The 27240-nt window shown below is 35.5% G+C and overlaps 1 protein-coding gene and 1 pseudogene across 3 annotated transcripts in view; one reads left to right on the top strand and one right to left on the bottom strand.

The window, feature by feature from the left end:
- The window catches only part of Babam2 (BRISC and BRCA1 A complex member 2), a 372389-nt gene that overhangs the window by 327566 nt on the left and 17583 nt on the right, over positions 1–27240 (bottom strand). For all 3 annotated transcript variants that reach the window (XM_020154590.2, XM_074049402.1, XM_074049403.1), the window contains exon 3: positions 17597–17673. In XM_020154590.2, the coding sequence (XP_020010179.1) occupies positions 17597–17673 (77 nt within the window). The remainder of the gene's footprint in view (positions 1–17596; positions 17674–27240) is intronic.
- Positions 18788–18880, top strand: LOC141415270 (small nucleolar RNA SNORA8; annotated as a pseudogene).

Genomic DNA, 27240 nt, shown 5'->3' with positions numbered 1-27240 from the left:
AGGGAAGAAATAGCTCTTGTTCTAAATATCTCTTGTGCTTCATATAGCTTGAAAATCCAATGCAAATACTCAAGTTATATCCCAGGTGAAAATACTTAACAGGTGCTGTCAACCAGAATAGAAAAATCCCAGTGTTAAGGAAAAGAACACAGAGAAGAATTAACTGGGCAATAACGTGGACTTAGTAGACGGAATGTTAAAATCAGAGCCTAGAACAAAATGAAAGAAAAAAAAACCTGTTAAAATCTAAAGACTTAAGCATGACTTCGTTTGCAATGGACATATCTACTTACATGATGGAAAAACAGATAAGATTTGCAGGTGATATCAAAGATCACTCAAGTTTTTGCCCTAGATGAACAAAATGGACAGAGTAAATTCAAACTGCCACCCAGCACCATTAGAATTTGCTGAAGTTTGAAGCTTTTTGTTCTTTCAAAGGAAGAAAGCAGCAACAGTAACAATAGTGTGCTTCCGGCCTTGGGAAGAGTGAGACGGGGCTCTCCAGCTGCACTTCCTAGAGAAGTATGCCAGCTGCCTTCTGCAAACTGAGATCAAACTGCCAAGAATTTACAGGAGAGTAGCTATGATGGATGACTGAAAATACTGATCTGTCGCAAAAAGGATGTAGTGCACACCACACAGGAAGTAACAGGAAATCGGGCTTTGGGCTGGCACTTATACACCCAAGAGGGCTAGGAATCCAGAACCTCTGACAGCCAAATTTCATCATCTTCCTTTGTAGGGAGAGCTATCCTGAAAGAACAGTCAGAAAAATCCCATACAAAGCTTTCTGGTGAATGTCCCTATTTAATAGCACTGTCCCCTGCAGTAAATGAAGCCAGTGATTTCTTCACCTGTGTTAAAAGCCCATCTAAGCCCTTGCGTACTACTTGACCAAAAGTCTCATGTTTGCTGGCACAGACCTTCAGGCTCTCAGCCATGAGCCCACCGAATGCCACACATGAGTCACAGAGGGTAACGTTGGTAAAAAGCAAAATTAATATTTGGAGTTCACCAAATAATGAGTCATAGTCCTGGAAGAAAAGGAATCCTTAAAATTGGCTGCCCTTTGATACCAATTTTCAAAAATTGTTTTTAACATTAATATTAATTCCATGAAAGTTGGCAAGAAGAAAATGAGTAAGAAATGTGGTATTTGGTAGGCTTACGCCATATAAAAGTCCAGTTCATGCTCCAAGAAAAAGAATGAGTAGGATATCTATTACCTATTCCTAGCCTTGCCTTCTGCACTGGTTGCTGCCAAGTTACTCATTCTCCCACGCAACACTTTCCATACTAATTTTGACCCTTAAGAATCAAAAAGAAGTCTTGTCTTCTTTGCACCCAAATGCCAAAATGGAATCTTTTAGTGCCCCACCTTTATAAAGGGAATGTTTGACAACAGGCTTCTCTGGCTGTGACATCAGTGAGTTGCTGAGGCCTCCAAGGGCCGGAGGAAACATTCCCAGTCCCTCACAGCGCTGCTGCACTCCTACGGTGCAATCTGGCAGTGGCCAGGGACCAAATCGTTAAAGCTGTTTTATGGTATTTAACATATGGTCATAAATTGCTCAGTGCTCTAAAGAGGGGCTAAATTTGCCACCCCTATTGATGAGACATGTTCTTATTTATTTAAATTTAGTGGCAAACTGGCATTTCTCCAGATGGAGAGGGCTAGGCATAAGTACAAAGGAAGAAGTAACTAGAAATGAGTGTAACTTTTCTATATACTGAATGCAACCACTACCAGTCAGGAGCTTACCATACAGTAAGACAATAACAAGAAAAGATTCCAAGTCCAAGGCCCAAGGAATGGGAAATATAAATTTTATTCAGATAACATAAGAACAGTTTTTATCCCTTTTTCTTTCTTCTTAAACTAGCTCTATTCCCATCCATCTCTTTTCTCCCTGTCCCTTGATTCCCCTTACAAAATAAATATGCCCAGACTTCATCTGAAATGTCACATCTTCAAAATTCCCTGGAACTTCCCAAATCCTCTTGCATCCACCCCCTTAACTTGTTATATTTTGATTTGTTTATAAAACTAAACAAAACAAAAATGGCTCTAATTCTCCATCACTAACAACATAATCCTACCAAAACATTTTGTTCCCTTCCTTCTACAAGCTAAACCACAGCCAAAGGCAGAATAAAATCAAGAATTTTGAGAAGTAGGGCTGTTATGAATGATATTAATGTGAGTGAAATCAAAAGAGAAACATGAAGGGTAAAATCACTAATGGTATTCTTTTTTCCTATGTTGATATAGAATTGGCTAAAGAATCAGAAGATGATTATCTTACCTAAATCTGGAATGTGAAAAAGGTTTCAACAAATTGGAGGTTTGAGAGCAGTTTGGGAATAATATTTGGTTTTGTTTTGTTTTGTTTTGGTGGCCCTGGGGTTTGAACTCAGGGCCTCACACTTGCTATGCAGGTGCTCTACCACTTGAGCCACTCCACCAGCCCAGGGCCAGGCTTGGGAATAATATTAAAAGAACTTTTCAATGAAGAATTAGGCTTAGGCTGTTTATATAACACAAAAGCCTTGCTTTATAATTTCAAGATACAGAAGAGTCATATATGACATAAAAATAAATATCTACATATACATAGATAGGCACAGGAAGATATTTATTAAGTATGAATATGTACAGTTAATATGAATATAATATACTGTGAAATAAGACACAGTATGTCTCTTTTGGAAAAATGAAATATGAAATCCCAGTTGTGTTCCCCAAGGCAGACTAATGACCTAGTGAAAATCAAGAGAGATCAAATAATGACCCTTAAAGCCTGCCACACAACCTGAACTGATCTGGATTGTCTGGGTCATCTGGACTGGCTATAAAATGTCGCAAAATGTCTTATGTCAACTTCTGTTTGAGATGAGGACAGTTCAATGCCCTTAAGGACCAGAATAATAAAGAAAAAGGCCTAGTTCAAAATAAACAGAAACACACAAGGCCTGCTGGACACTTCCATTAAGGACCTAGTTTTCTAAACAATCTTCATTCTAAGGTCAGACTAGAATTTTAAAATCTCTATTTTACCTACTCTGAAAAAGCATGAGTCCCCTGCTTTCTGATATGAAGACACTGTTGGCAATGCTACAATCTTGAAAAAAAAGAAAGAAATCATCCTGAAATACAAAGATAATTCATAGAAATGTAGACATTTATTGACACTAATTATATATCATAAAATGCCACATATACTTATTCATTGATCAATCCAATACATCAATAATCACATTAACTGTAAATCGTCTAAACATCTCAATTAAGAGGTAAAGAGTGATTGTCACAATTAAAAAAGCAAGATCCAATTCACGTGCTGCCCATATGAAACCCTTAAATGTAAGAACCCAAATAAGTTAAAAATAAAAGAATGGAAAATGATACTATATTAATATCAATCAAAGTAGATTTTAGAGCAATTCAAGTGAACATAATAATCCTAAATGTTTATGCAATAACAGAGCTTCAAAATACATGAAGTAAAAACTAATAGATGAGTAAGAACAAGTAGACAAATCTAAACTTATAGTCTGCATTTTCCATAACCTCTCAACAACTGATAGAACTAGACAGAAATCAACGAAGATATAGTATACACTTAAACAACACAAACCCATAATTTTACTCAGAGCTTTCAGTAGCCCTCTCTAAATAACCATGATAACAAGACAGAAAATAAGAAACAATATATTATATTTAAATGCTCTTCCAACCAACTTGACTTAATTATTATTGATAGAACACTCCTTCAAGGAATAACAGAACACACACTTTCTTTTCAGCACACGTGGAACAGTTACTAACATAGGCCACTTAGTGAGAAAGGTCTCATTAAGTGTAAAATGATTTAAGTCATACAAAGTGTGTTCTCTAACCAAAGTGAAACTAAATCCAAAATCAATAAAAGATAACTGAAAAATGTAGAAATTTCTAGAAACTCTGCGACACATTTCTAAGTAACCTATAGGCTGAAAAATTAATCTAAAGGAAAATTGAAAGTATAATGAATGAAAATGAAAAGACAACACAGTAAAATCTGTAGTGTGCAGCTACAGCAATACTTAAGATGGAAATTCATAGCACTAAATACCGATATTAGAATAAAAGAAGATATTGTGTGGCCTCCACTTTAGTAAACTAAAAAAAGAAGACCAAGTAAAAGAAGGAAAATTAAACATCAGAATAGAAATCACTAAAACAGAAAACAGAATTACAACAAAGAAGATGGATGGAACCAAAAGCTGGTTCTTTAAGAACATGAATAAAATTAACAAACCACTAACCAGACTGGGAAAAAAGGAGGTATGGGAGATAATTACCAAGGTCAGGAAAGAGAGCGGTGACATCACTACAGATTTTACACATATTTTCAAAAATAAGAGCTATTAGTAAAAAATAACTTTATATCCATCAATTCTATAACTTAGATGAAATAGGTAATTGCTTTTAAAGATACAAACTAGTAATAGGTGAGATGAAGTAAATAACTTGAATAATTCTATATTTATTAAGAAAATTTAATTTATACTTTAAAACTTTCCCACAAAGAAAATTCCAGGCCCAGATGGCTTCACTGGCAAATTCTACCAAATACTTAAGGAAGAAATAATACAGATTCTTCATAAAAAATTCATAAAAATAAAGAAAAGTATTTCTTACCAACTCATTCTATTCTGAAGTAAGCTTTATTACAATGTAAAATGAGAAAAAATATTAAAGGAAAACCATAAACCAGTAATTCACAAGCCTAAGTACAAAATTCTCAACAAAACTTTAACAAACTGAATCCAAAAATGTGTAAAAAGGATAATACATCACAATAACTGGATCCCAGTTGTATCCCAGGGATACAAAGTAAATAGAATACTCAAAAGTTAGTCAATGAAATCTACCATATTAATTACATTAAAAAAGGAAAACCAAGTGCTCACTTCAGCAGCACATACACTTAAAAGAAAAAACAAGCCTGAGTATAGTGACTCAGGCCTATAATTCCAGCATCAGGACACTGAGGCAGGAGAATCATAAGTTTAAGGCCTGCCTGGGCTATGTAGTGAGTTCAAAGTCAGCCTGTGCTATTTAGCAAGACACTGTCTCAAAAGAAAAAAAGAAAAAAGAAAAAGAAAACCACATAATCGTCTCAGTAGATTAAGAAAAAGTATTTACCCAAATCCAACATTCATTCCTGATTATAAAAAAACAAATGAAACAAAAAACTCTCAACTAGTCGGGTATGTTGTCATGAAGCAGGATCGTAAGTTTGAGACCAGCCCAAGCCAAGGTAGTGTGAGAGTCTATCACAAAAACAAAATCAAAACAGAAGAAGGACTGAGGGCATAACTTAAGTGCGAGAGGAGTAGAAAGGAACTTAGGGCAGCTCTGAAAATGCACAGCCAATATTCTACTTAGTAGTAATTAATACACTTCCCCTAAAATCGAGAACAAGGTAAGAGTATCTACTCTTCAACACTTTTAGTCAACAACACACTGAAGATTTGAGTCAGTGTGCCAGCAATACAAAGAAATAAAAGGATTTAGTTTAGATAGGAAGAACTAAAATTTTCATTTAAAATTGCATAATTTTCTGTAATTCCTAATTCTATGAACTCTATAAATGATTGTAACTCATATGAGTATGATAGCTAATTTTGATTGTCAACCTGACTGGATTTAGAATACTCTAGGATATTAGTAAAGTACACTTTGGTGATAGTATTGCCAAAGACAATCAGAACATAAGGACTCTGCCCTAATGGATGGATTAATCCCCTGATGGATTCATAAGATGGTGACATTATTGAGAGGTGGGAAAAAGTAGGAAGCGGGGCTTATTTGGAAGGAACGGAACCCGGGGCATACGTCCTTGGGGGCTATATCTTGCCCTGGCCCCTCCTGCACTCCTTTATCTCTGTTTCTTGGCCACCATAGTATGAAGTACTCAGCAACACCATAACCCCCAGCCATGATGAGCTGACACCTCTGAAACAGCCAGAATAGGTAATTCCTCCCTTTACGTGATTCTTGAACATTGTGGTTATAGCAACACCAAGTACACAGTGAGCTTACCAAGGTTTCAGGACTCAAGATCAACAGATTAAAAAAATCAACTGTACCACTATATATAAGCAATAAACAATCAGAAATTAAAACTTCAAAAACACAATTTACAATAGCATCAAAATATATGAAACGCCTAGCAATGACATACAAAAAAAAAGTACAGGACCTATACATTAAGTACTAAAAAACAAAGAAAACTAACAAATAGATAAGCTGATTCCCAAATTTTATATGGAACTACAAAGAACCTTGAATTTCTAAGACCATTTTGGAAAAAAAATGGAGGATTTGTACTACCTGATTTCAAGACTTATTTTCTACAGCAATGAAAACAGCGTGGTATCAGCATAAAGTGAGACACACACAGATCAACAAAACAGACTACAAAGTCCAGAAAGCCCTGCCATATATACACACAATGTTTTTTTTTTTTTTTTTTTTTTTTGTGGTTCTGGGGTTTGAACTCAGGGCCTACACCTTAAGCCACTCCACCAGTCATTTTTTTATAATGGGTTTTTTCAAGATAGGATTTTGTGAACTATTTGCCTGGGCTAGCTTTGAACCATGATCCTCCTAATCTCTTCCTTCTAAATAGCTAGGATTGCAGGAGTAAGCCACTGACGCCCGGCCCACATAATGAATTTTTGAAAGGTACAAGGGCAATTTGGAAGAGAAAGGGGGATTCTTTTCAACTTTGGATATTAGAACATGTTTTTAAATCCTAAACAAAAATTGACTCAAAATGGATCATGGATCACAGACATAAGTGTAAAATCTAAAGTTATAAAACATTTAAAAGAAAATGTAGTACAAAAGACTTTGTGACATTGGGTTAGGCAAAGAATTGTTAGGAAGACAAAGACAATCACAGTCAAGGAGAAAATATTTGCAAATCATACATCTTATATCCAAAATACATGAAGAATTCTCAAAACACAATAAGAGAAAAAAACGCCAAACAATGGGCAAAAGATTAACACTTTACTAAAGGCAATTTATAACATACAAAGAGATAAAATATATTACAATAGCACAATGGATGGGGTAATGAGGTGGGGTAGGGGGCAAAAAATACATATACAGGCTGAGAATCCCTTATTCAAAATACTTGGGACCACAGTGTTTCAGAGTTCAGAGTTTTGTGTACTGGAGTATCTGCACAGACTTTACCAGTTGAGCACCCCAAATACAATCACCAGCATGACACTCAAAAAGTTTAGTCAGGGGTGATCTACTGGAAGACTCCATGTCATTAAGAAATTTAATTCTCTACAGGTTTATCTCCAGTCAATGCAATCCCAACAGTACTTTTGTAACATTTGACAAGCTGATCCTAAAACTTACATGGAAATGAAAATAATCTAGAATCACCAAAATAGTTTTGAAAAAGATGTTAGACTTAATATAAAACTTCCTAGAAAGCTACAGGAATCAAAAGAGTGTTACATTCTCTCAAGGACAGGTATTTTAAAAATACAATAGAAAGCCCCAAAATGGCCCAACACATAAATGTTAAATAACAAACACTTGGTCAAAATTAGCTCAAAATGGATCAACAGTATCAGAAGATGGAATGATGAGAATATTCATGAATTGCTAGCGTGAATGTAAAATGGTACAAGTACTATTGAAAACAATTTACCACATGCTTAAAAAGCTAAACATATACTTAGCTTACAGCACAGTAATACTGTTAGTAGGTATTTACCAAGAAAAATAAAAACATATTTCCACAAGAAGACCTACATAACGAAGTTGTCATAAAAAAGAGTGGGGTATGAATTCCCTCATTAGAGTTGTGTTGTTTAAATGAAATAATGTGTAATAATCCTACTTTCTATAAAATAAATGCTCAATAGTTACTTTAGCAATTATAACTGTCACTTCTTGCATTAAAGCCAGATTTTTATATATATGTGTGTGTATATACATATATATGTATGTATGTATATTAGCTGTAACTAAACTGACTTTATAAACTTCAATTAATAATATTAGCTGCTATTCCTGAGCTGTTTCTAATATTCCATGAATTCCAAGAAAATATAATATTCTAAAATACCAAGACAAAGGAATCCTGAAAATCTAAGGGAGAGAGAATGTGTAATCCACAAAATTAGCCCCTCTTCCTTGCCTTTCAGTGAGCGTTTTTTAGAACATTCACTAAATCAAAGGTGACCTGCTTCCCTAATTAGCCTCTAAAAATACCTTGAATGTTAGATAATAATAATAATCTTTAAGTGAATGAATCTTTTTTCAAAGATAAAAATAAAAGTAAAATGGACTATGCTATCAAGCAAAGTTATAATGCAGCTCAGCATGATGCAAATACTACATCCCAAGTTCTTACTTAACCCAATGGTTGCAAACCATGGTCAAAAACAGCTACCTCCTACTGTCCTTGCAGGGATCTTGAGACAGAAGAGAGCTGGCCTTAGAAGCCTCCTAACTGAGAGCAAGAAGGCGCACTCATTACAGTGGCAGTGTTGTGAGTGCAAAGGAAAAGCCACATGCATGTCACAAGACAGGCTATTTTATTATTTGCTTGGTTGTCCTATGAAAGCCAAAACACTGTGAAAGAAAGCAGAAGCCGGAAAGGCAGATTTGGGCAAAGTACAATGAGCAAATCAGCCTTGCTAGCTTTTGACATGCATTTGTTAGCTGAGTTCCAGCTGGGGTGAACTGGCAAGCTGGAATGTCAGGCTGGGACTGGCCCTGAATGCCAGGCTAAGGGACTCAGTCCACAGAAAACTGAAGGAGAAGAAGGGGGAGCTAAAGAAGAAAAATTACTCAGCTGACATTTTCTAACAGCACACAGAAATTTTTCATAAAATAACAATGTCAAATCAACAAACATGGTAACAGCCACTTTTGGACCTATTGGGCAAAGTTCAGAATGTAAAGTATAATAACAAAGGATACAAGGTACAAAATTCTTATAGTTGGCACTAAATCAATACAGGCTCAATATCCTTTCAACTGATGCAAGAACTACCCCACAACTCACTGGATATTTCAGGTGCCATTAGCTTGGTTACCAGTTTGTGTGACAGCAAGCATGACCAAGCCCCTCAGTGTTGGAGGACATTGAGCAGAAAAAAAAAAAAAGCTTACTACACTGAGCTTACTACACTGGTTGGCCAGAACAAATTAATATGTATACCATTGTTAAGGGGCACCCAGGCAGGCTTGTGCACACACACGCACACACACATGCAGCACCCAAACCATTCAAGGAGGTATGGATCAACAGTGAAGGTGAAGTCTGAGTAAGTTCACTAAAGTAGAATAGTGGAGCACTATTAGCAATTTATCTACAAAAGTCTTTTTGTGTGCTTGACAACTGTTAAATTAAATAATGAATTCCATTTAAATAGCCATTCTGAGATTGGTTTCATTCTTTTTTAATCATTCTCCAAAAATTATATTTTTTAATTTAGTAATGCATTCCTTGGAAATGAGCAGTAATCTTATACTGCATCTCTGAGGACATGAGAGGGAATGTATGATCCAAATCATAATCTATTTTTTTAGTCTTTTCCCTCTGAAGGGAAAGTATTTCAACTTCAAAACCTTTAGAGATAATTTTTTTGGCATGACTTCTTCACTCTGTCGCAAATGGCTTTGATAAATATTCATCATTCCCCTCAGATGATAAACAACAGTACTGCTCTATTGTTAAAGACAAAGGGGAAAATGTCTATAGTTCCCTTTGGAAGCTCTTTAGAAACAAATTTGCAAGACAGAGTAATGGACACCTCTCTGGGAACCTTCCAGCAGCCTGTGCTTACCTAGTGCTAAACTGGCCCCAGGTAACCAAGCTAGTAATATATGACCGAGACCTCTTGACCGTAGGACAATGTCACAAGCCACTCGGCCTAAGCTGCCAATCAGACCCTCTCCTCCAGAACTTAAGACTCCCTGACTTCTCTAGTGACCTGAAATTGAGTCACCATGTAAGGGCCTCAGGAAGCCATTTTTAGCCAATGTAAAAAAAAAACAAATCTGGGAAACGAGTGAGCAAAGTGACAACAGAATATACTGCACACAAAGACACAGATGCTGACTGGCCCTGTGTGTTGTCTACCAGCCTTCCAGTCCCGGGGAGGCTTGGCTATCCTTCCTGCCCTTGGGCACCATGAAATTCACTTGACTCCTTAGGAAGAGAAGTAAATAAATACTTAATTTGATAGTTCCAATGGATTCTTATAACTAAACAGTCCTTGATTAAAATAATATGAAATGTAGAAATTTTAAATAAAAGATCATTTCAAATTTGAAGCCAACATCAGCAAACTGATTTACTGACTACAGACTTTCTCAATAAAACTTATAATAGTTCAATAATCTCTTCATAGTTGCATAAACAGGGTTATTCAAAGAACTTGCAGAAGTAAGGTCTGTCACTTCCTCATCAAACCTCATCATTGCTAGATCCAAAAGAAAACTATGGACTCCACAAACACTTATTAGGCCTCTCTAAATGCAGGCACTAAGCTGGAGATTGGAAATAGAATATGAGCAAAACAGTCTCACACTCCCTGCCCTACTGAAATAGGGTATGCACACACGCACACACACGCATTCACACACACCACACAACTACACAACACAATAATTCCTTCCAGAATTAAATGCAACAGAGCCTAAGTATGTATTTTTATGAATGGCATAGCTCTTCCTCTGTAAATTTTGCTGGAGCTGGTAAATTTACACCATTTCAGAGGCATCTTAGACCTTAACATATGTTGCACTCATATTAGTCTTGATCACTGAAGATCCATATTTCCACTCCTGTTTAAACAGGAGTTGTGCCTTCTACATTTGTGAAATTCAAGGGCTACTCTTTAATTAAGATCACTATTCTTGGACATTTTTCAAATAGTATCTTTATACAAATCAGCAACTCTTGTAAGCCAGCTATTATCTCTTCACATTACAAGAGCTGAGGAAACAATAAAATGATTCCTAATATACTGTAATCTTCTGGCATTTTTAATTTCAGTTATTTAATTTTGACTATGGGTAATTCTGTAAGAATCAATTCATGAATTCATGGGTAGAAATATGCCTTCTCCTTTGCCTTTCATTCTCTTTATTACTGACTGCACAAAGTTCTCTTTATCCACAGATGACACAGATTTATAGAAGTACTGTTTTCTAATACATAAAACATTCTGAAATATAAATTTTAGTTACATGCTATTTTCATTTAGCTGTTTTCAGAGGGCAGAGTGAAATATATAAAGACAAAATTGGTTCAGACTCCAAATCTACAAAGTACTACGTGTCCTTCCTGTTTTCTGAATTGTTAAGAGCATAATAAATAACTTCTGACGACTGAGTTTCTGCTGGCAAAAGGTTGACATTAGAAACAGAATGCCACATCTTTATAACACTATAACCAACAAAGCTCTGACCGCTGAGATTCATTAATTCATCCATTCATTCTATCCCTTCCACAAATACTTTATTGAGTGTCTCTACTGTATGAGAAATTGAGATATGATTTAAAAACAAAACAGCCTCCATCTCTCACTTCACTGAGCTTAAAGTTATGAAGTAAAATTACTATTAATTCTAAATACTTTGATTCAGTCTTGGCCAAAATGATAGTTTAAAGCACATACCATCAGTTTTCAATAGGATTTAATGAGAAGCTTCAGATAAAGAAATTGTTTACATAAAAGTTTTAAGACTATAAAGCAATGAGTTAGCCATTACCTTTTGGCAAGAAAGAAAAAGGAGAAAGTTAGAGAAGATTTATCTTTTATTTACCATACAGTGCAATTTAAATCCACTCTTACTCATTTTCCTTTTACCATAAAATTAAGCTTTATTCTAGGCCTGTTTCTTAAAAGGCAAGAGCTTTCATGTTTTCTGGGATACTTATCTTCCACAGACTGTAAAACTATATAACCTTGCAATTATGTGTGTTTGTTTTAGCAAACTACATTTATGAAAATGTTCATTGTTGAGAATGTTATGTTGGTTGTAGGAGGTTGAATTCAATCCCAAATCTTGTGATAACTAACTACTATATAACAGATTCAAGGTCATAAAAACTGGAGTTAAGTCTTTATCCTTACAAGAAATTTTAAGTCAAATAAAACAATGACTTTAAAAACCAACAAAAATAAAGGAGTGAGTCTAACAGATAACTTTAAAGCAATAAAAAATCTTACTGTTCTCCAAGAGGGAAAAATAGATTCTTTAAAAATGTATGACATGACAGGAGTGTTTTATTCTTTACAATAAATTCTAGTTAGTGCATCAAATCTTCCACAAAGTTCAAATTATGCAGAGTGAAACTATCTTAACTACTGAGATTAATCAAATATCTAATTGTCCTACTACCTTACAACTACTCTCAATCCACCATGACTCAAATCCTCCCAGAAATGTTTGTGAAAGATTATAAACAGAATTTATTTTGAAATACTTTTAAACTTAGCAAAGTTACAAAGAAAGAAACCTTAAATGACCATGGTCCACATATCATCCAAAGTAAAATAACTTTGCTCTGTAAGCATTGACAAAAGGAAATTTATGTGGGCAGGCAGGCAAGACACCAGTCTAATAAAGATGGCTCAAATGTTTTGATTTTATAAATTTATGTAAATATTCCAATGTCTACAGTGATCTGTATTTCATAATTCATTTAGCTAATTTCATTTCTTTTTGATGAGTCTATAACATTTCCAACAGATCCTAAAAAAAATTTCCATCTGTAACTTTAAATAAGTTTATGGCTTTGCCCCCCTGCTGAAGCACTGGGGTACCCCACAGGATATACATTTAAGAGTTAGGATAATTTTTTAAGGCAAGAATTTATGGCTTTGCCCCCCTGCTGAAGCACTGGGGTACCCCACAGGATATACATTTAAGAGTTAGGATAATTTTTTAAGGCAAGAGGTAAAATGTCACCTTAACCACTATAGCTTCCAAAAGCTTAGTAGGAAATTATGTGTCATACCACCTTCCTGCAGTCTGCCAAATAAAATCTCCTGGCTATGCACCCACTGCCATGCTATTCCCACCACTAGACTTAAGTGTATGACCAACATCCTTCAGAAACCTTGCCTAGATAAAGTCAAGAATTTCAGGAAAAGAAACTCATCCTTCTAATTCAATGAACTTATATAAATGTAGTTTTCATGATCCATTACCTTTTCCTTTTATTTGGCTGTGGGCTGCTTACAGCCAGCATCTTAACCAACTTTAGAGTAACAACTCGGATATACAACAGTAAGTTATTTATTATAGAGCACAGAATGGGCTATAATTAGTCCTTAATATATAACGATGGTAACAACAAATAGTTTGATAGAAAATATAATGAATACCAGGTTTCCTATGAAAATCTACATAATGAGGAGATACAGGATCTCACACAGCTAGAAAGATGCCATTGAAACCACATTACTTCTGTCTCAAGACTGCGGACTGACCAATATATTTTTATTTCTTCCTCTTTTTGAGCTCCCATCATTTAATGATAGCGAAAAACAAAGATAGATTAAAAAAAATCTAAAAGAATAGGAGGGTGAAGAAGAAAGTAGCAATCAGTAAATGAGAAATTTCAACAAATCTGTGGAAAGCAGAATGCAGATAGAGGCGTAGTAATTGAGAAGAGAAAGCTTTGTCCTGCGATGATGTAAGGAAGAGATTGTCGACGAGAAGAAAGCCAACTATCCAGTGAAGCCATAAAAACTTGTAGCCATCCAGTGGAAAGGGGCCAGGAATGAAACTCAGGGCTATGAACAGGAAGATTAACCAGAAGCTCCTTGAAGAATAGTCTATATACTCAGCCCCGCAAAAAAGCAGCGTGGCCAGGTATATAGAAGATTTACTGAAGAAATACAATAAACTAGTTGGAAAACACCTGAACTCCAAAATATGACACATGGGGGTCCTCCATACTAACAGTAGCTGGTCTACTCTTCAACAGTCTGCAAGCCTTGCTCACCTAATCAGTACTATTGACTATCTTACATATACATTGATGCCTTTATTTGAGGAAAGCCTGTAGAATAACAGAGGATAAAAAAAAAATAAAATATATACCCTGGGGAGAATTAAAATAATTCATATAACAAAGGAAATTTTTTAAAAATCTCTAAATTTGAATGAAAAATCATAAAAGGGCCAGGCACCTAGTGGCTTAGGCCTGTAATCCTAGCTACTCAAGAGGCAGAGATCAGGAGGCTTGTGGTTCAAAGCCAGCCAGGGCAAATAGTTCCATGAGACCCTATCTTGAAAAAAAAAAACCCTTTACAAAAAGGGGCTAGTGGAGTGACTCAAGTGTAGGCCTGGAGTTCAAGCCCCAGTACTACAGGAAAAAAAAAAAAGATTGTATTCATAAAATAAGAATAGGATACTATGAAAGAGGAACAGAGAGCAAGAAAGAGCTCTTAGTAAGATACCTAATGATCAGCAGGGCTACAGGAAGGGCAGAAAGGGGAGAGGCAGGAATGGAATCCAAATTATTTCAGAGTGGGTTCCGAAAAGTTAAGTAGGTAACCTGCTGTTTACTAAGAAATAATTTGAAAAAACATACAATCCATGACACATAAATTCTACAAAATAAGGTGAAATCCAAGAGAAGAACAAATGAAAATAGCACAGAGGGAGTATATTCAGGGACAGGCCTTCAGAGCAATCATTCAAACAATTTATAAATGAAACACTGAAGTCAGGTATACATTTAGAACAGACAACAAGTTCTCAATCTTGAAAATGGAAAAGGAAAACAACAAAGGTAGAAAGGTGAAGGAAGAGGAAAGGAAAGAAAGGCAGGAGCTAATATGGAGTCAAAACACACTATCTATGGTTCATGTCTAGCTTGAGTGAGGTCCTGGGTTCGATCTCCAGCAGTGCAAGAAAAAAGTAAAACTTTAAGCTACAGGGTAAACAAAAACAGGAACCAATAATGATGATGCAATTACATTAAAGAGGAAGAGAGAGATAAGGGTTAAAGTGTAAACAGGCTGATGCCTCATGTGTCAGGGCAGGAAATCAAAAGATGATAATGTTTAAAACTGTCAAGTCAAGAAACAGGCAGAAGCTATTATTTTAGAGAAATGGAGCTCGCCACCTGAAGAACTAAAATGAAATTATTTTTTTTAACTATAATTGGTTCCCTCAGGAAACAGGACTAGCAGAGGGAGTCATGGAACAAAAAATTGCTTTCATATATAAAATAATTTCAGTACTACTTCCATTTTTATCCACGAGTGATTTACTTTGATCATTTCTTCTAAATTTAGTTAATAAATTATTTTTGAAAAAAGTAGGGACCTAATCTGTCTTGCCACCTCCAACAGGCAAAATTCTTTTGTATTTTGAGGGTTTCTGGAGAATGATCTAGTAACCCAAGGTTAACAAGTCAGCAGGTTTCTGGAGAATGATGTAGTAACACAAGGTTAACAAGTCAGCAGGTTTCTGGAGAATGATCTAGTAACACAAGGTTAACAAGTCAGCATGTCCTAAATTTCCCATTTAATGTTGCGTATGGTAAATTAACATAAAGCAATGGTACGGAAGATTGACATGTGGTCCTTCCCAGTGTGTAGAGGGAAAGCATTTAGTTAATAGACCAAAAGACACAGGTGACCCGCCTGTCACATCTTTAATTCCCATGTTCTTTATTCCTCTTTTTAAAAACATGGAAATATTAATGCCCTGTTCACCACAAGTATATGCTCAAGATAGAACAATTCCTGGTGAGATTACTGACACTAATGAACCAAGGCTATTGTCATTTCCACAAAAGGCTGGAGTGTCAACACTGGTAACAGTGGCAGAGAAAGGCTGGTGCAACCTAGACAGATGCTGTGGATGGTAGCAGAAATTCAGTGGAGATCTTGCATACCATCCCAGCGACATCGTAAACCCATAGCCCAGGAGCTCCAGGCAGCCCTCAGACACATGCGGTTCAGCCTGCCTAATGCTGGCCCCGTTTGTTTACTTGTGAAAAAGTGGCCAACATCTAACAGTGACAGACTTCAAATAAAAATTCTGACTTCTATGAATACGAAGATATGGTAGCTGAGAAGCAGCTCGTCCCTGATGGTGGAGGGTCAATTTTATATATATATATGCAGGAGGTGTGGCTCGAATGGCAGAGTGCCTGCCTTACAAGCTTGACACACTGAGTTAAAACCCCAGTACCACTGTGGGAGGGAGAAAAAAAGAGGCTTACCACACTGCCACACTTAGTCTGCTTCCTTCATTTATGTTATCAGTCCAGTCCTTGTAGGTCATTTGTATTCTAACCCTTGCTATATGAAAGGTAATGTGTTGATGTGCCTAACTTTTTTCTGAGACTGAGGAAGAAACTGGGCATGGTGGTGTATGTCTGTAATCTCAGCAACTCAGGAGGCTGAGGCAGGAGGATCATGAGTTTGATCCTAGCAAGAGAGAGAGAGAAAGAGAGAGGAGTGAAAGAGGAGGGGAAGTCTTTGAAGAAGGGCTATTATACTCAGATGGCAATTGGGACGGCATCAGTGATAACTGTTCTTTGGCAGTAGAGGTTTTATTTTTTTTTCTTTATTGTTGTGCAGAGTGGGGGATACATTGTGGCATTTACAAAATTTCTTACAATGTATCAAATATATCATACTTGAATTCACTCCCTCCATCTTTCTCCTTTATCCCCCCACCTCCTCCGAGCAGTAGTGGTTCTAAAAGGGGTTAGCAGCAGTGGTGGACAGCAGCCATTCCTACTTAAAAACTATTTCTAAATAGGTATTTTAAGGCAATAAATCTTTCACACTTTCTTTTTTTTTAAATTTTTATTGTTTTATTATTCACATGTGCATATAATACTTGGGTCATTTCTCCCCCCTGCCCCCACCCCCTCCCTTACCACCCACTCCACCCCTTCCCTCTTCCCCCAACCCCCTCAATACCCAGCAGAAACTATTTTGCCCTTATTTCTAATTTTGTTGAAGAGAGAGTATAAGCAATAATAGGAAGGAACAAGGGTTTTAAAGCAATAAATCTTTTAATTGGGGTATTACATAGGAAGCTACCTATAGAGAAAAAAATATATAAGAATTATAGTACATGCCTAAAATTTAAGAATTTCTGTGCAGGCTTATTTGATTCCAACTTATTCTCCAACTTGCCTTACTTTAAATAGAACTAGGACTGAGTGACAGATAAGAAAAGTGGTAAATGCTAGTGATCAAAATCAGCAGATAAGCTGGGTGCCAGTGACTCACGCCTATAATCCTAGCTTCTCAGGAGGCAGAGATCAGAAGGACAGCAGTTCGAAGCCAGCCCAGACAAACAGTTCCACAAAACCCTATCTCAAAAAACCCATCACAAAAATAGGGCAGGCAGAATATTTCAAGGGTAGGCCCTGAGTTTAAACCCCAGAAACAAACAAAAAAAAAAAATCAGAAGATAATTCTTAACAGCCAGAAATAAAAACTAAACCACAAAGTCCAATAATTAATCCTGTAATCTATATTTTAAGCAAAACAGTTGTCATTTACTTACATTTTAATGTTTCTCCAGCATATGGAATGTGGAGTTTGAATCGGTCACAGTTTGGTCCAGGAGTCAATGATGTACATCTTCAAGAGAGAGAGAGAAAAAAAAACATTTTTTAAAAACAAAAGTTTAAAAGCCCACATATTTACAATATTTAATAAAGTACATAAAAAGTGATTCCTATAGCTAAAAGGTCAAAACATGGGGTTACAGAACAAAATAAAAGCCATGGAGGCCAAGACAATAAGCCTTGCACTAAGACAAAAATTTCATTTATTTCATAAATAAATAAAACTTACATGCCTTCTAACAACAAACACCAACAGTGCTTCAACTACTTTTCACAAAGAAATGATCTTGACTTTTAAACTATGCACATCATCCAAAACATGTCTCTACTCTTTGTTGCCAAGAATTATAAAAGAAGAATAATTTTATGGTCATATTTTAAACATAGACGCTTAGCTTTCACTCTGTTAGTACAAAAAGAGCCCACTTTTGGCCTTTTTCTGGTACCAGATGGCTCTTGCTTTCTGCAAAGGTATGCCGCTTCCTCTACATTTGGCACACGGCAACTTTCATCTGCACGAAAGCCCAATGCATGGTTCTGGATTTCAAATAAAATGCAAATGGAAGGGGGCGGGTTGAGTTAGTCACCAGGTCTCAACATTTAGGGGTTTTATAAATCTATTACTTCACAAAGTTCTACAATGTTACTTTACAAGATACTTTCTGATCTTGCAATTCACCTGCAAAACCAGCCTCTTAAGTTAATAAGATACTAACATGCAGTGAACCAAGGAAGCTAGGTATCTTCATTTCATTTTTTTAAAGTAAAGAAAAGAGGCTAATTTTCCTTCAGAATTCCAAAACTGGCTCTGAAGAAGTTCTAAGAATAAGCCTACAAAAGTAGTTCAATGGATGGAAGTGTGGTTGGAATAAATGTCACCTTCCCCAAATGGCTACTTCGAAGGGTAAGAGTCATTTCAAAATAAATTCAAGAAATTCTGGCTTTAAGGAAACTCAGTCCTCAAATCGGATGTATCATTATTTTTTCCCAAAACTACTTGAATGTAAAAGGGAAAATAATAATACAGAAACCTTAACTCTGATGTACTTAGCCTAAATCACTAGGTTCATGATTCCTCTTTATCTTCAGGGATCAAAATATAAATACAGCAGTTTAAAAAGTAAACATGTTCGAAGGGCAGAGCAAAGAAATTCAGTATCTCTCATCGTTCATTTTCTTGCCTTTGTGCATGTTAAACTGGTATTTCTATTGATACAGTATAAAAGAAAAATAAAGAAGTAAACAACCAAGATGTATTAACAAGTAAGTGAGACCTAATTTAATGTTTCACACATTTTTAAGAACATAGTCTTCATTTCCCCTTAATATAAAAAATGTACTAAAATATTTCACAGGTTCCAAGTCCCTTACTCAAAATGCTTGGAACCAGAAGTGCCTCCCATTTCATACTTCTCAAATTCTCGAATATGTGTACATACGTAATGGAAGAGCTTGGCAATAGGACACAAATCTAAACACAAAATTCACTTATGTTTAATATACACCTTTTATACCACAGCCTTGAGGCACGATATCATTAGCACACTGGGTTTTGACTACAACCCATTATGTGCAGTCACTTGTGGCACCATGATGACACTCAAAACATGTTGGACTCTGGATTTCCAGCTTAGGGATGCTAGTCCACAACACTGTAGCCATTTGAGAAGACTTGTGCAAAACATACAAATCCTAGCATAATAAAATATAAATGATAATCTAATGATAGCAATGTCCCTATAAGCAACACCAAGAACCTGCAATGCTTTAAAATGATGGAAAACACCTTTTGCAATCCAGTTTTTTGGGGGTTTGAGGATCACACTATCTATCTAGGGTACAAATGAAGCTAGTAATAGTATACAAAATCCTCGAATTGAACTGATTCTACTAGTTTGAATAATTCATTCCTTTTTCAGTATGAAATTGTCTGTTTTCTGAATAGTTACATTCACCATTGAGCCACTCTTTATATTATTTACTATATGTTTTACCAGGATTGGGGGAATGTTTTAGTTTGGGGGGGTTGTTGTTGTTTGTTTGGTTTGGTTTGGTTTTTGTTTTGTCCTATTACTTCATCTCCCTCCCTTACCACATCAATGGCTAGTTCTGGCAACCTCAAGGTATTCAAAAGCACATTTTCCCATCTGAGTGACTCATTCACTTTTTTGGGTTATTTTTTCCATTTGGTTAGATTTACTGAGCATTGTTCTAGGTATTAGGAATGCAGAGTGGATGAGACAGACAAGGTCTTCAGTATTGTGGAACTTCAATTCTAGTGAGAGAAGAAAAAACAGCATTGACTATTGTGGCAGGCACTGTTCTAGGTTATTTCATTAAACTATTTAAAGTCACAGCGACCTTCCAAAATGGGCACTATTAGTAGCTCCATTTTATAAAAGAGGAAAGTGAAGCACATCTAAGATGTACAACTTCCTAGTAAGCAAAAAACCTAGGATCTAGACCCAGGATATCTGGCTCCATGGGGCCAATTTTTCTAATCAGTACACTAAAGCCATCTCTTAATAACTAAAGGAAAGATCATCAGAAGTAGTGAAAAATATAAATTATGTATTTTTAACAAATGATACTTTATTAACTAAGTACTCATAATAATACAAAACAAAAGCAGATAAGACATGGCCAAAAAGAGGTTCTATGACATGTGCGTTAATGAAAATTACTTACAGTGAGAAGTACAGGACCTGTCTGCATACATGTAAATCATTGAATACAAAAGAGAGAATAAAGTCCCTGTAACTTGATAACTTGGATCTACAATGCTGACCCTGTTGACTGATTGAACAAATTATTTTAATAAACTCTTAAAAAAATGGCAAAAGGTAATTTTGGATTTAACACTTTAAATTATTATGGACTATTCCTAGTTATTAAGATAATAATTCAGATACACATTAAGGTTTCACTATAAAAAGAGAAAGATGGCATGTTAGTGACAGCCAAGTATTAATCTAGACTGGCAACCTGTACAACATTACCACAATCAAAAGGTTAATGTTTTTAAGGTAATGCAAAATATAAGAAAATACATACTTTCTGACTAGGGCTAAACCCATTACTTGACACTGTGTGGAAAGAAAAAAAAAACAGTGATTTAGGCCACTTCTATTCTTTAAGCCACCTAAAAAGAACAACGTAGATGAATCCAGGGTTCCTTCCCTGAATCTACGTCAGTTTCCTTTACTCTGACTATTAATTTACCATTCGGCAGGTTCTCCTACATAGCTTCCTGTTTTCTTGATAGTGACGTCTATGCTTAGCCAACAACATTTAGTATCAGCTGAGAAGGAAGTCTTCAGCTTTGGCAACCTAAAATAACAGGTAACAGTGAAATAAAATAGGCTCAAAGACCAATAATTGCCTTGTAAATAACTTCCAAGTCAAATACTACAGTGAAAAATTGTTAGCTGATATTCACATTTTATAGAATGAATTTAGTTTTTGTGAATTAAATCTAACATCAGTAACTTCACTCCCACTACATGAGTTCCAAAATTATCATCGTTTCTAGACTGGATGCAGAGCAGTAAAGAAGCTAGATGACTGACATAAGGTATCTTACCATCTACATAAACAATCTGTAGAACGCACAGGTATTTAGACTGATTTAAAAAATCTTATAGCCTGAGTCGGGAATTATAGCCTGTCTAGTTGACTAGTTCAAGTCTTAGGCCCTCCACTGAGGAAACACATGAATATTGGTTTAAAAAAAAAAAAACAGCAGCAAAATTGCTCTAAGGTAATTGTTTACATTGTTTTCCAGGGAAACGGGACTGTCTACTTGCTGACGTATGATATTCCTGCCATGCCCCATGCATCCCTCTGTGTCACCAAAGCCTAAGAACTATTTCTAGACCTCACTAGAAAATGATGCATTTAATTGCTAGCATAGGATTCCAGAATGTCATTACCAAAATAAGTGACTCATCCCAAAGTGTTTTTAAAATTACAAAATTAAAATATTCGAGAAAATATGTTTGCCAGTTCATGTGGCATCAACTGTTATTCCCAGTTTCTATGCTAAGTCTCCACTTACAAATGATAAATTTCAACTCTACTTTAGAGTAGGGAGTATTTTTAAATGTTGGTAGGTGCTCCTATCACAAAAGTGTAGTTTAAATTTCAGTATGATTTCAACAGGAATTATAGGCTCAAATGCTATTTTTTAAGAATAACTAGGAGGAATAAAAATCCCTTAACTTTTTCAGATAGATGCTTAGCTCAGTAATTGTCAACCTTTCTTCTCTCACATGTACATCTAATTCACTCAGATAACAGACTAAAGGAGAAAATGAGTAGGATTAAGTACAGAATCAGTATTTGAAAAATTAAATATCCACTCATGATTTTTTAAACTCTCTGTAAACTAGAATAAAAAGAAATATCCTTAACCTGATAAAGGCTATCTACAAAAAAAAAAAAAAAACCTATAGCAACATCATATGTAATAACAAAATACTAAATTTTCCCTTTGAGATGAGACAAGGATATCTGCTATCATCATTTTCAATCAACATTATACTGGAGATTCTAGCCAGGAGAGAGGAATATGAGGAAATAAAGAGTATAAAGACCAGAAAAGAAGACATGAAACTATACTTATCTACAGAGAATACAAAAATACATGCGTGTAGAAAATTTTAAATCTTCATACGCATTATTGAAATTAATGAATTTACAAATTTGCTTGATAAAGAACATACAGAAAATCAACTGTATTTCTATACCTAATCAACCATCAGTTAGAAAAGAAAACTTTTAGAAAGATGCCATAAATAACATCAAATGGGCTGGGAGTGGAGCTCGGTGTGTAGCACTTGCCCAGCATGCACCAGGCCCTGGGTTCCATCCCCAACACAGCAAAAATAAATAAATACATCAAATGACCAAATGCATAGAAATAAATGCCACAGAAGATGTGCAAGATCTTTATGCCTAAGGCTAGTGCTGTATTAAAAGGAAAATAGAGAAAACAAGTAAACAGAGATATCATATTCATGGAATAAAAGATTCATAACTAAAATATTTCAATTCTCCCTAAATCGTAAGAAACTAAAAGGGGAGTTCTAAAATGTAAATGGAATTTCAAGTACTAGATTCTCCTGAAAAACAAAACAAAACACTTGGTAGGATTATTTACAGTAGCCAAAAAGTGGAAGCAATTCCAGTGTCCATCTATGTAAGGAAAAGAAATTTTGACACATGCTACAGTATCAACAAATCTTGAGAACACTATGCTATGTGAACTAAGCAAGACACAAAAGACATCTGATTTTACTTCTGTGGGGTACCTAAGAGTACACAGAGACAAAGTGTAGCAAGGTGGTTGCCAGAGGCTTAGGAAGAGGGCTGGGGAGGAGAGTCCTATGGCACATACTCCATTATTCAGCTGCCTCCAGCACTCTGTGATATAGTTCAGGGGTGGAACCCACAGTCTAGTTTATACCAAACCCCCGAGAAATGGACAAGTGATTTAACCTGATCCTTACAAAGAATCTATGGCTAGAAATAATCAAAAACTCAAACACAGGCAAATTTTCAACAAAATCTTTCAGGCAACTACTAAGTAGAATGGAAACCTCATCTTAGGGCACAGTACATGCTGCCAATCTGGCATTTCTTCCATTATTATCTCCATATTTTTTCAGATTTATTTTCCAGGTATGACAGGTGAAAAGGTATTATAAATAATAAAAATTATCTTTACAGTATTGCTTACTTCATCTTTATATCATTTTAATTTGTATTTCATATATGCTTTATAATTGTAAATACATTTTTACAATGAAATAAAATGCACAATTGGAGTTCACAAACAAATGGCTTGGGGTTTGCTATAGTCTGAACATTTTTGTTCCTCCAAAATTTGTATAATGAAATCTAATCCTCAATGTGCTCGTATTAAGGGGTGGAAACTGACTAGGTCATGAGAGCCTTGTAAGTGGGACCGGTACCCTTACAAAAAAGGCCTGAAGGTGCTTGTTTGCACCTTTGCCCTTCTACCACATGAGGACACACAGAAGGCACCAACGATAATGAATAGGCCTTCTCCATACACTGAATCTGCTGACAACAGAATCTTGGACTTTCCAGCCTCCAGAAGTGTGAGAAATACATTTCTGTGGTTAATAAATTGTCCTCTATAAGGTGTTTTGTTGTATAGCCCAAACAGATGAAGACAAGGTAGATAATCAAAGGAGACTGGAGATCACTGCTGTAAGAGTTAAAGAAAAGATTTTCTATTCTCAAAACAAAAATCAAACCATGAAAGTCAAGATACAATTTAAATAGCAATTCGAGTTAACAATAGATGCAAGCCACAAAGCAATTAACATGATTAATTGCCAAATTAGTGGCTAAAGAATATAAGCACAATTGGATTTAAGAGAGCAGAGAAACTGCGTTTAGGTGGAGTAGTCAAAGAAGGCTCACTGGAAAAAACTGCTTCTCAAAATGAGTTGGACCTGGTCAAAACAGGGGAAAGAGAAACATCTCCTTGCAACTGTCCTTAAGCAGAGGCAGAACTTAAGAGACATCCCCTTTGCTAGACTAGAAGCTCTAAAAATAAATAAAATGCATTAACCCCTGGATCCCCTAGCACATAGCAGGCACCTGTAACTACTTCAAGAACATTCCTGTGCCTGGGGACAGCTAGACATGCAGAGATCATATCAAAGTCAAGCAAACTGCACAGATGTCATAGACTGGCTGCTGTTCCAACTGTGGGAATGCTAGTAATTCTCACATAGAAAAATGTTATAGAGGCCAAGGCTAGCTTACATACACTGTACGTTGTAATTCATATGATGTAATTTCATAAAAGTAATTTTTATACTAAACACTGCTCATTATCTTTCAGAAAAAAAAATATTCCTGTAGCCTTTATAGGCCATCAATTTTTCATCCATTGACCCAAAACATGTCCTAAATTGATATACTCCCAGATCTCTGAACCCTGGGAGCTTCATCTCTTATATCATTTGCAAACTATTTATCTAAATCCCACCTAAATGCCTGCCCATAGAGGAAGGGACCAGGGAGTATCCTGGAATACTCTGGTAGCTCAGATTGCTCAGATTCTCATTAACAGAGCTTCGATCTGTTTCCCTCATCAGCTTTCAGGCTATGTGCTTTATTTATGCTGGCTACCTCCATAGCACCTCATACTCACTACGTGCTCAATATGTGCTTTTCTTATAAAAAACAAATTTGAGTGAATACAGACAGTACAATATGGACATGTTTACAAGACCATACTGGAAACTCTCTCTACTCAAAAACCATGCTTCTTTAGTATAGATGGTAAATACACAAAGAATCATGCTCTCTCAACTTTTACTAATTTAACTAACTGAAAACTTTGATAATTTTCAGAGAAGTCTTAATTCTTATAACCATCTACCATAGTTGTTTAAGTTATCTGTTGTCTCACTTATGAGATAGAGTTCTTGGACCAAATTCCTGCAGTGTCAGCATACTAAAACCTTTCTAAAACAGTGCTACTCAAACTGGGTCCATGCACCAGTTCTGGTCTATAAACTATTACTAATCCATAAGAAAAGTACAGAAATTGAATGAAAAAAATTTTAACACTGTTCCAGCAATGTGCAAAAGTAACATGAATCTAATCAATCCAATAATAAAAGTCAAGCCTGAAGCTCATGACCTTTTCATTTCTCTAGTAACTCATCTTATCACATTTTACAAAGGTAATGGTTGGTAACTGATTGGAAAATTTTTAAAACTCTGGGATTTCATCAAAGACAGTTTGAGAGACACTTCACTAAAGATTCCTTAGACACTGAAGGTCCCCTGGATACGAAGATAAATTGCTTTTCTTTGATGTCCCCCAATCTCCTTATTCATCTAGGTTTTCTCACAACAGTAACAAACACTATTAATTTATTTCTTTCCCTTTTGATATTCCTACTAAGTTGACAGCAACATCAATATAGTTCACTGCCTAATTTATCGCCAGATTTTCTGATAATCAGAACTGTAATACCACTTGATTTTCATCCAGATATAGCCCCAACATAGCCTTAGATTCATTCCTCATAAGAAGATGCTAGCTAATCTGATGTCCTTGTTTGTAGGAGTCACCCAACCTTGCAAGATAAAAGCTGGCATAACCCATAGAAGTACTTCATAAATGTTTAGAAATTCTAAAGTTAAATCTCAGTCCGCCCCATGGAAAGTAATGGCCTGCTACATCCTGAGTTCATGCTTAAAACTAAACTTCCAGTCTTCCAGTTGAACAATACTGGTTCTCAGAATCCTTTTCTGACTTGCAAATTCTTCAATTTCTTACACAAATATGTGCAAAATTATACATAATATATAAATATATTCTATAAATATAAGCACATTTATAGAAACCTACCAATGACAACTGCAAAAGATATTTTTGTTACACTAAAACATAAGTACTATTCTCAGAAAAAATTTAATACACAGTGCTGTGTGTATGTAAGAAATTACTTCAAAATGTCAATAATACATCATACTTTTAAGACTGGCAACACCATTCAAGTTTTCAACTCTTCAAAAATTTGTATCACTAAAAAAAAAGGATGAGACAGCATTTAGGTTAAAAAGTAAATCAATTACATGCTTAAAATACCTACATACATTTGATTTCTGCCTCAGTATCAGCAATGAAATTATATTACCTTCTCTATACCCTAATTTTTAGACATCTACAAATTTTTGTCACCTTATCTATTGCTCTGAGATTTAGCCCATGTGTGGTAAATTTCTGTCTAGAAACTATTTCTAATTTAGACATCTACTTTTTCTAAATCATTTGTAATACTAAACTCATCTCCATCTTTCAGTCTTAATCGCCCAACAAATTTCTAGCCGAAATTTGAAATTTGAAAATTCTATCTCAAATTAGAAACTCTGTTCTAACAAATTTGTATTTGCAGTAACTGGATTTGTATCTATAGTAACCCAGTTTTCATTAAGTGTGTATACCAACGTCGCTTCACAAATAGAGATGGCTGGGAAACCCATTCTACAGTGTACCATAACAAGTGATTCCTGTCTTCTCCTGGTCAATGTTTTCATGGAAAAAAACAAACACATAACATTTGGTAGAGAAGACCTGGGAGCCAGTCCAGGACTCTCTCACTTATCAGCTAAGTAACCTTGAGTGAGTTTTGTAACCTCGAGTGAGTTTTGAAACCTCTTGGACACTTATGTCCTCAGGTATTTAAAAATTTTTAAAGAGAAGGATTAAATGTCCTCACAGATTTACTGCGGGCTTACTGGGAGCAAAAACACAGCCTAAAAAAATGCCTTATAGTACTCACAAATGTAAATTCATTTTTGCTCCTTTCTTTATGAAAAATATAAATAATGGACAGTAAGTCTACATAGAATTCTGAACCTGCTGCTGGCGTTGATTAGCATCCACTATCCACTTCACAGTAAAAACCAATTTTATGTTCTTTCCAAAGACATTATTCAAAGCTTTATCATTTCTATAATATAAACTATATACCCACACAGGGATTTCTAATGATAAACCCAGTATAGGTTCATACTGGGAAAA

Source organism: Castor canadensis, chromosome 12 (genome assembly GCF_047511655.1).
Source record: "Castor canadensis chromosome 12, mCasCan1.hap1v2, whole genome shotgun sequence".
In the NCBI taxonomy this organism is placed as follows: Eukaryota; Metazoa; Chordata; class Mammalia; order Rodentia; family Castoridae; genus Castor; species Castor canadensis.
Note: the sequence above shows the minus strand (reverse complement) of the source record. Positions and strands in the feature narration are given on the sequence as shown.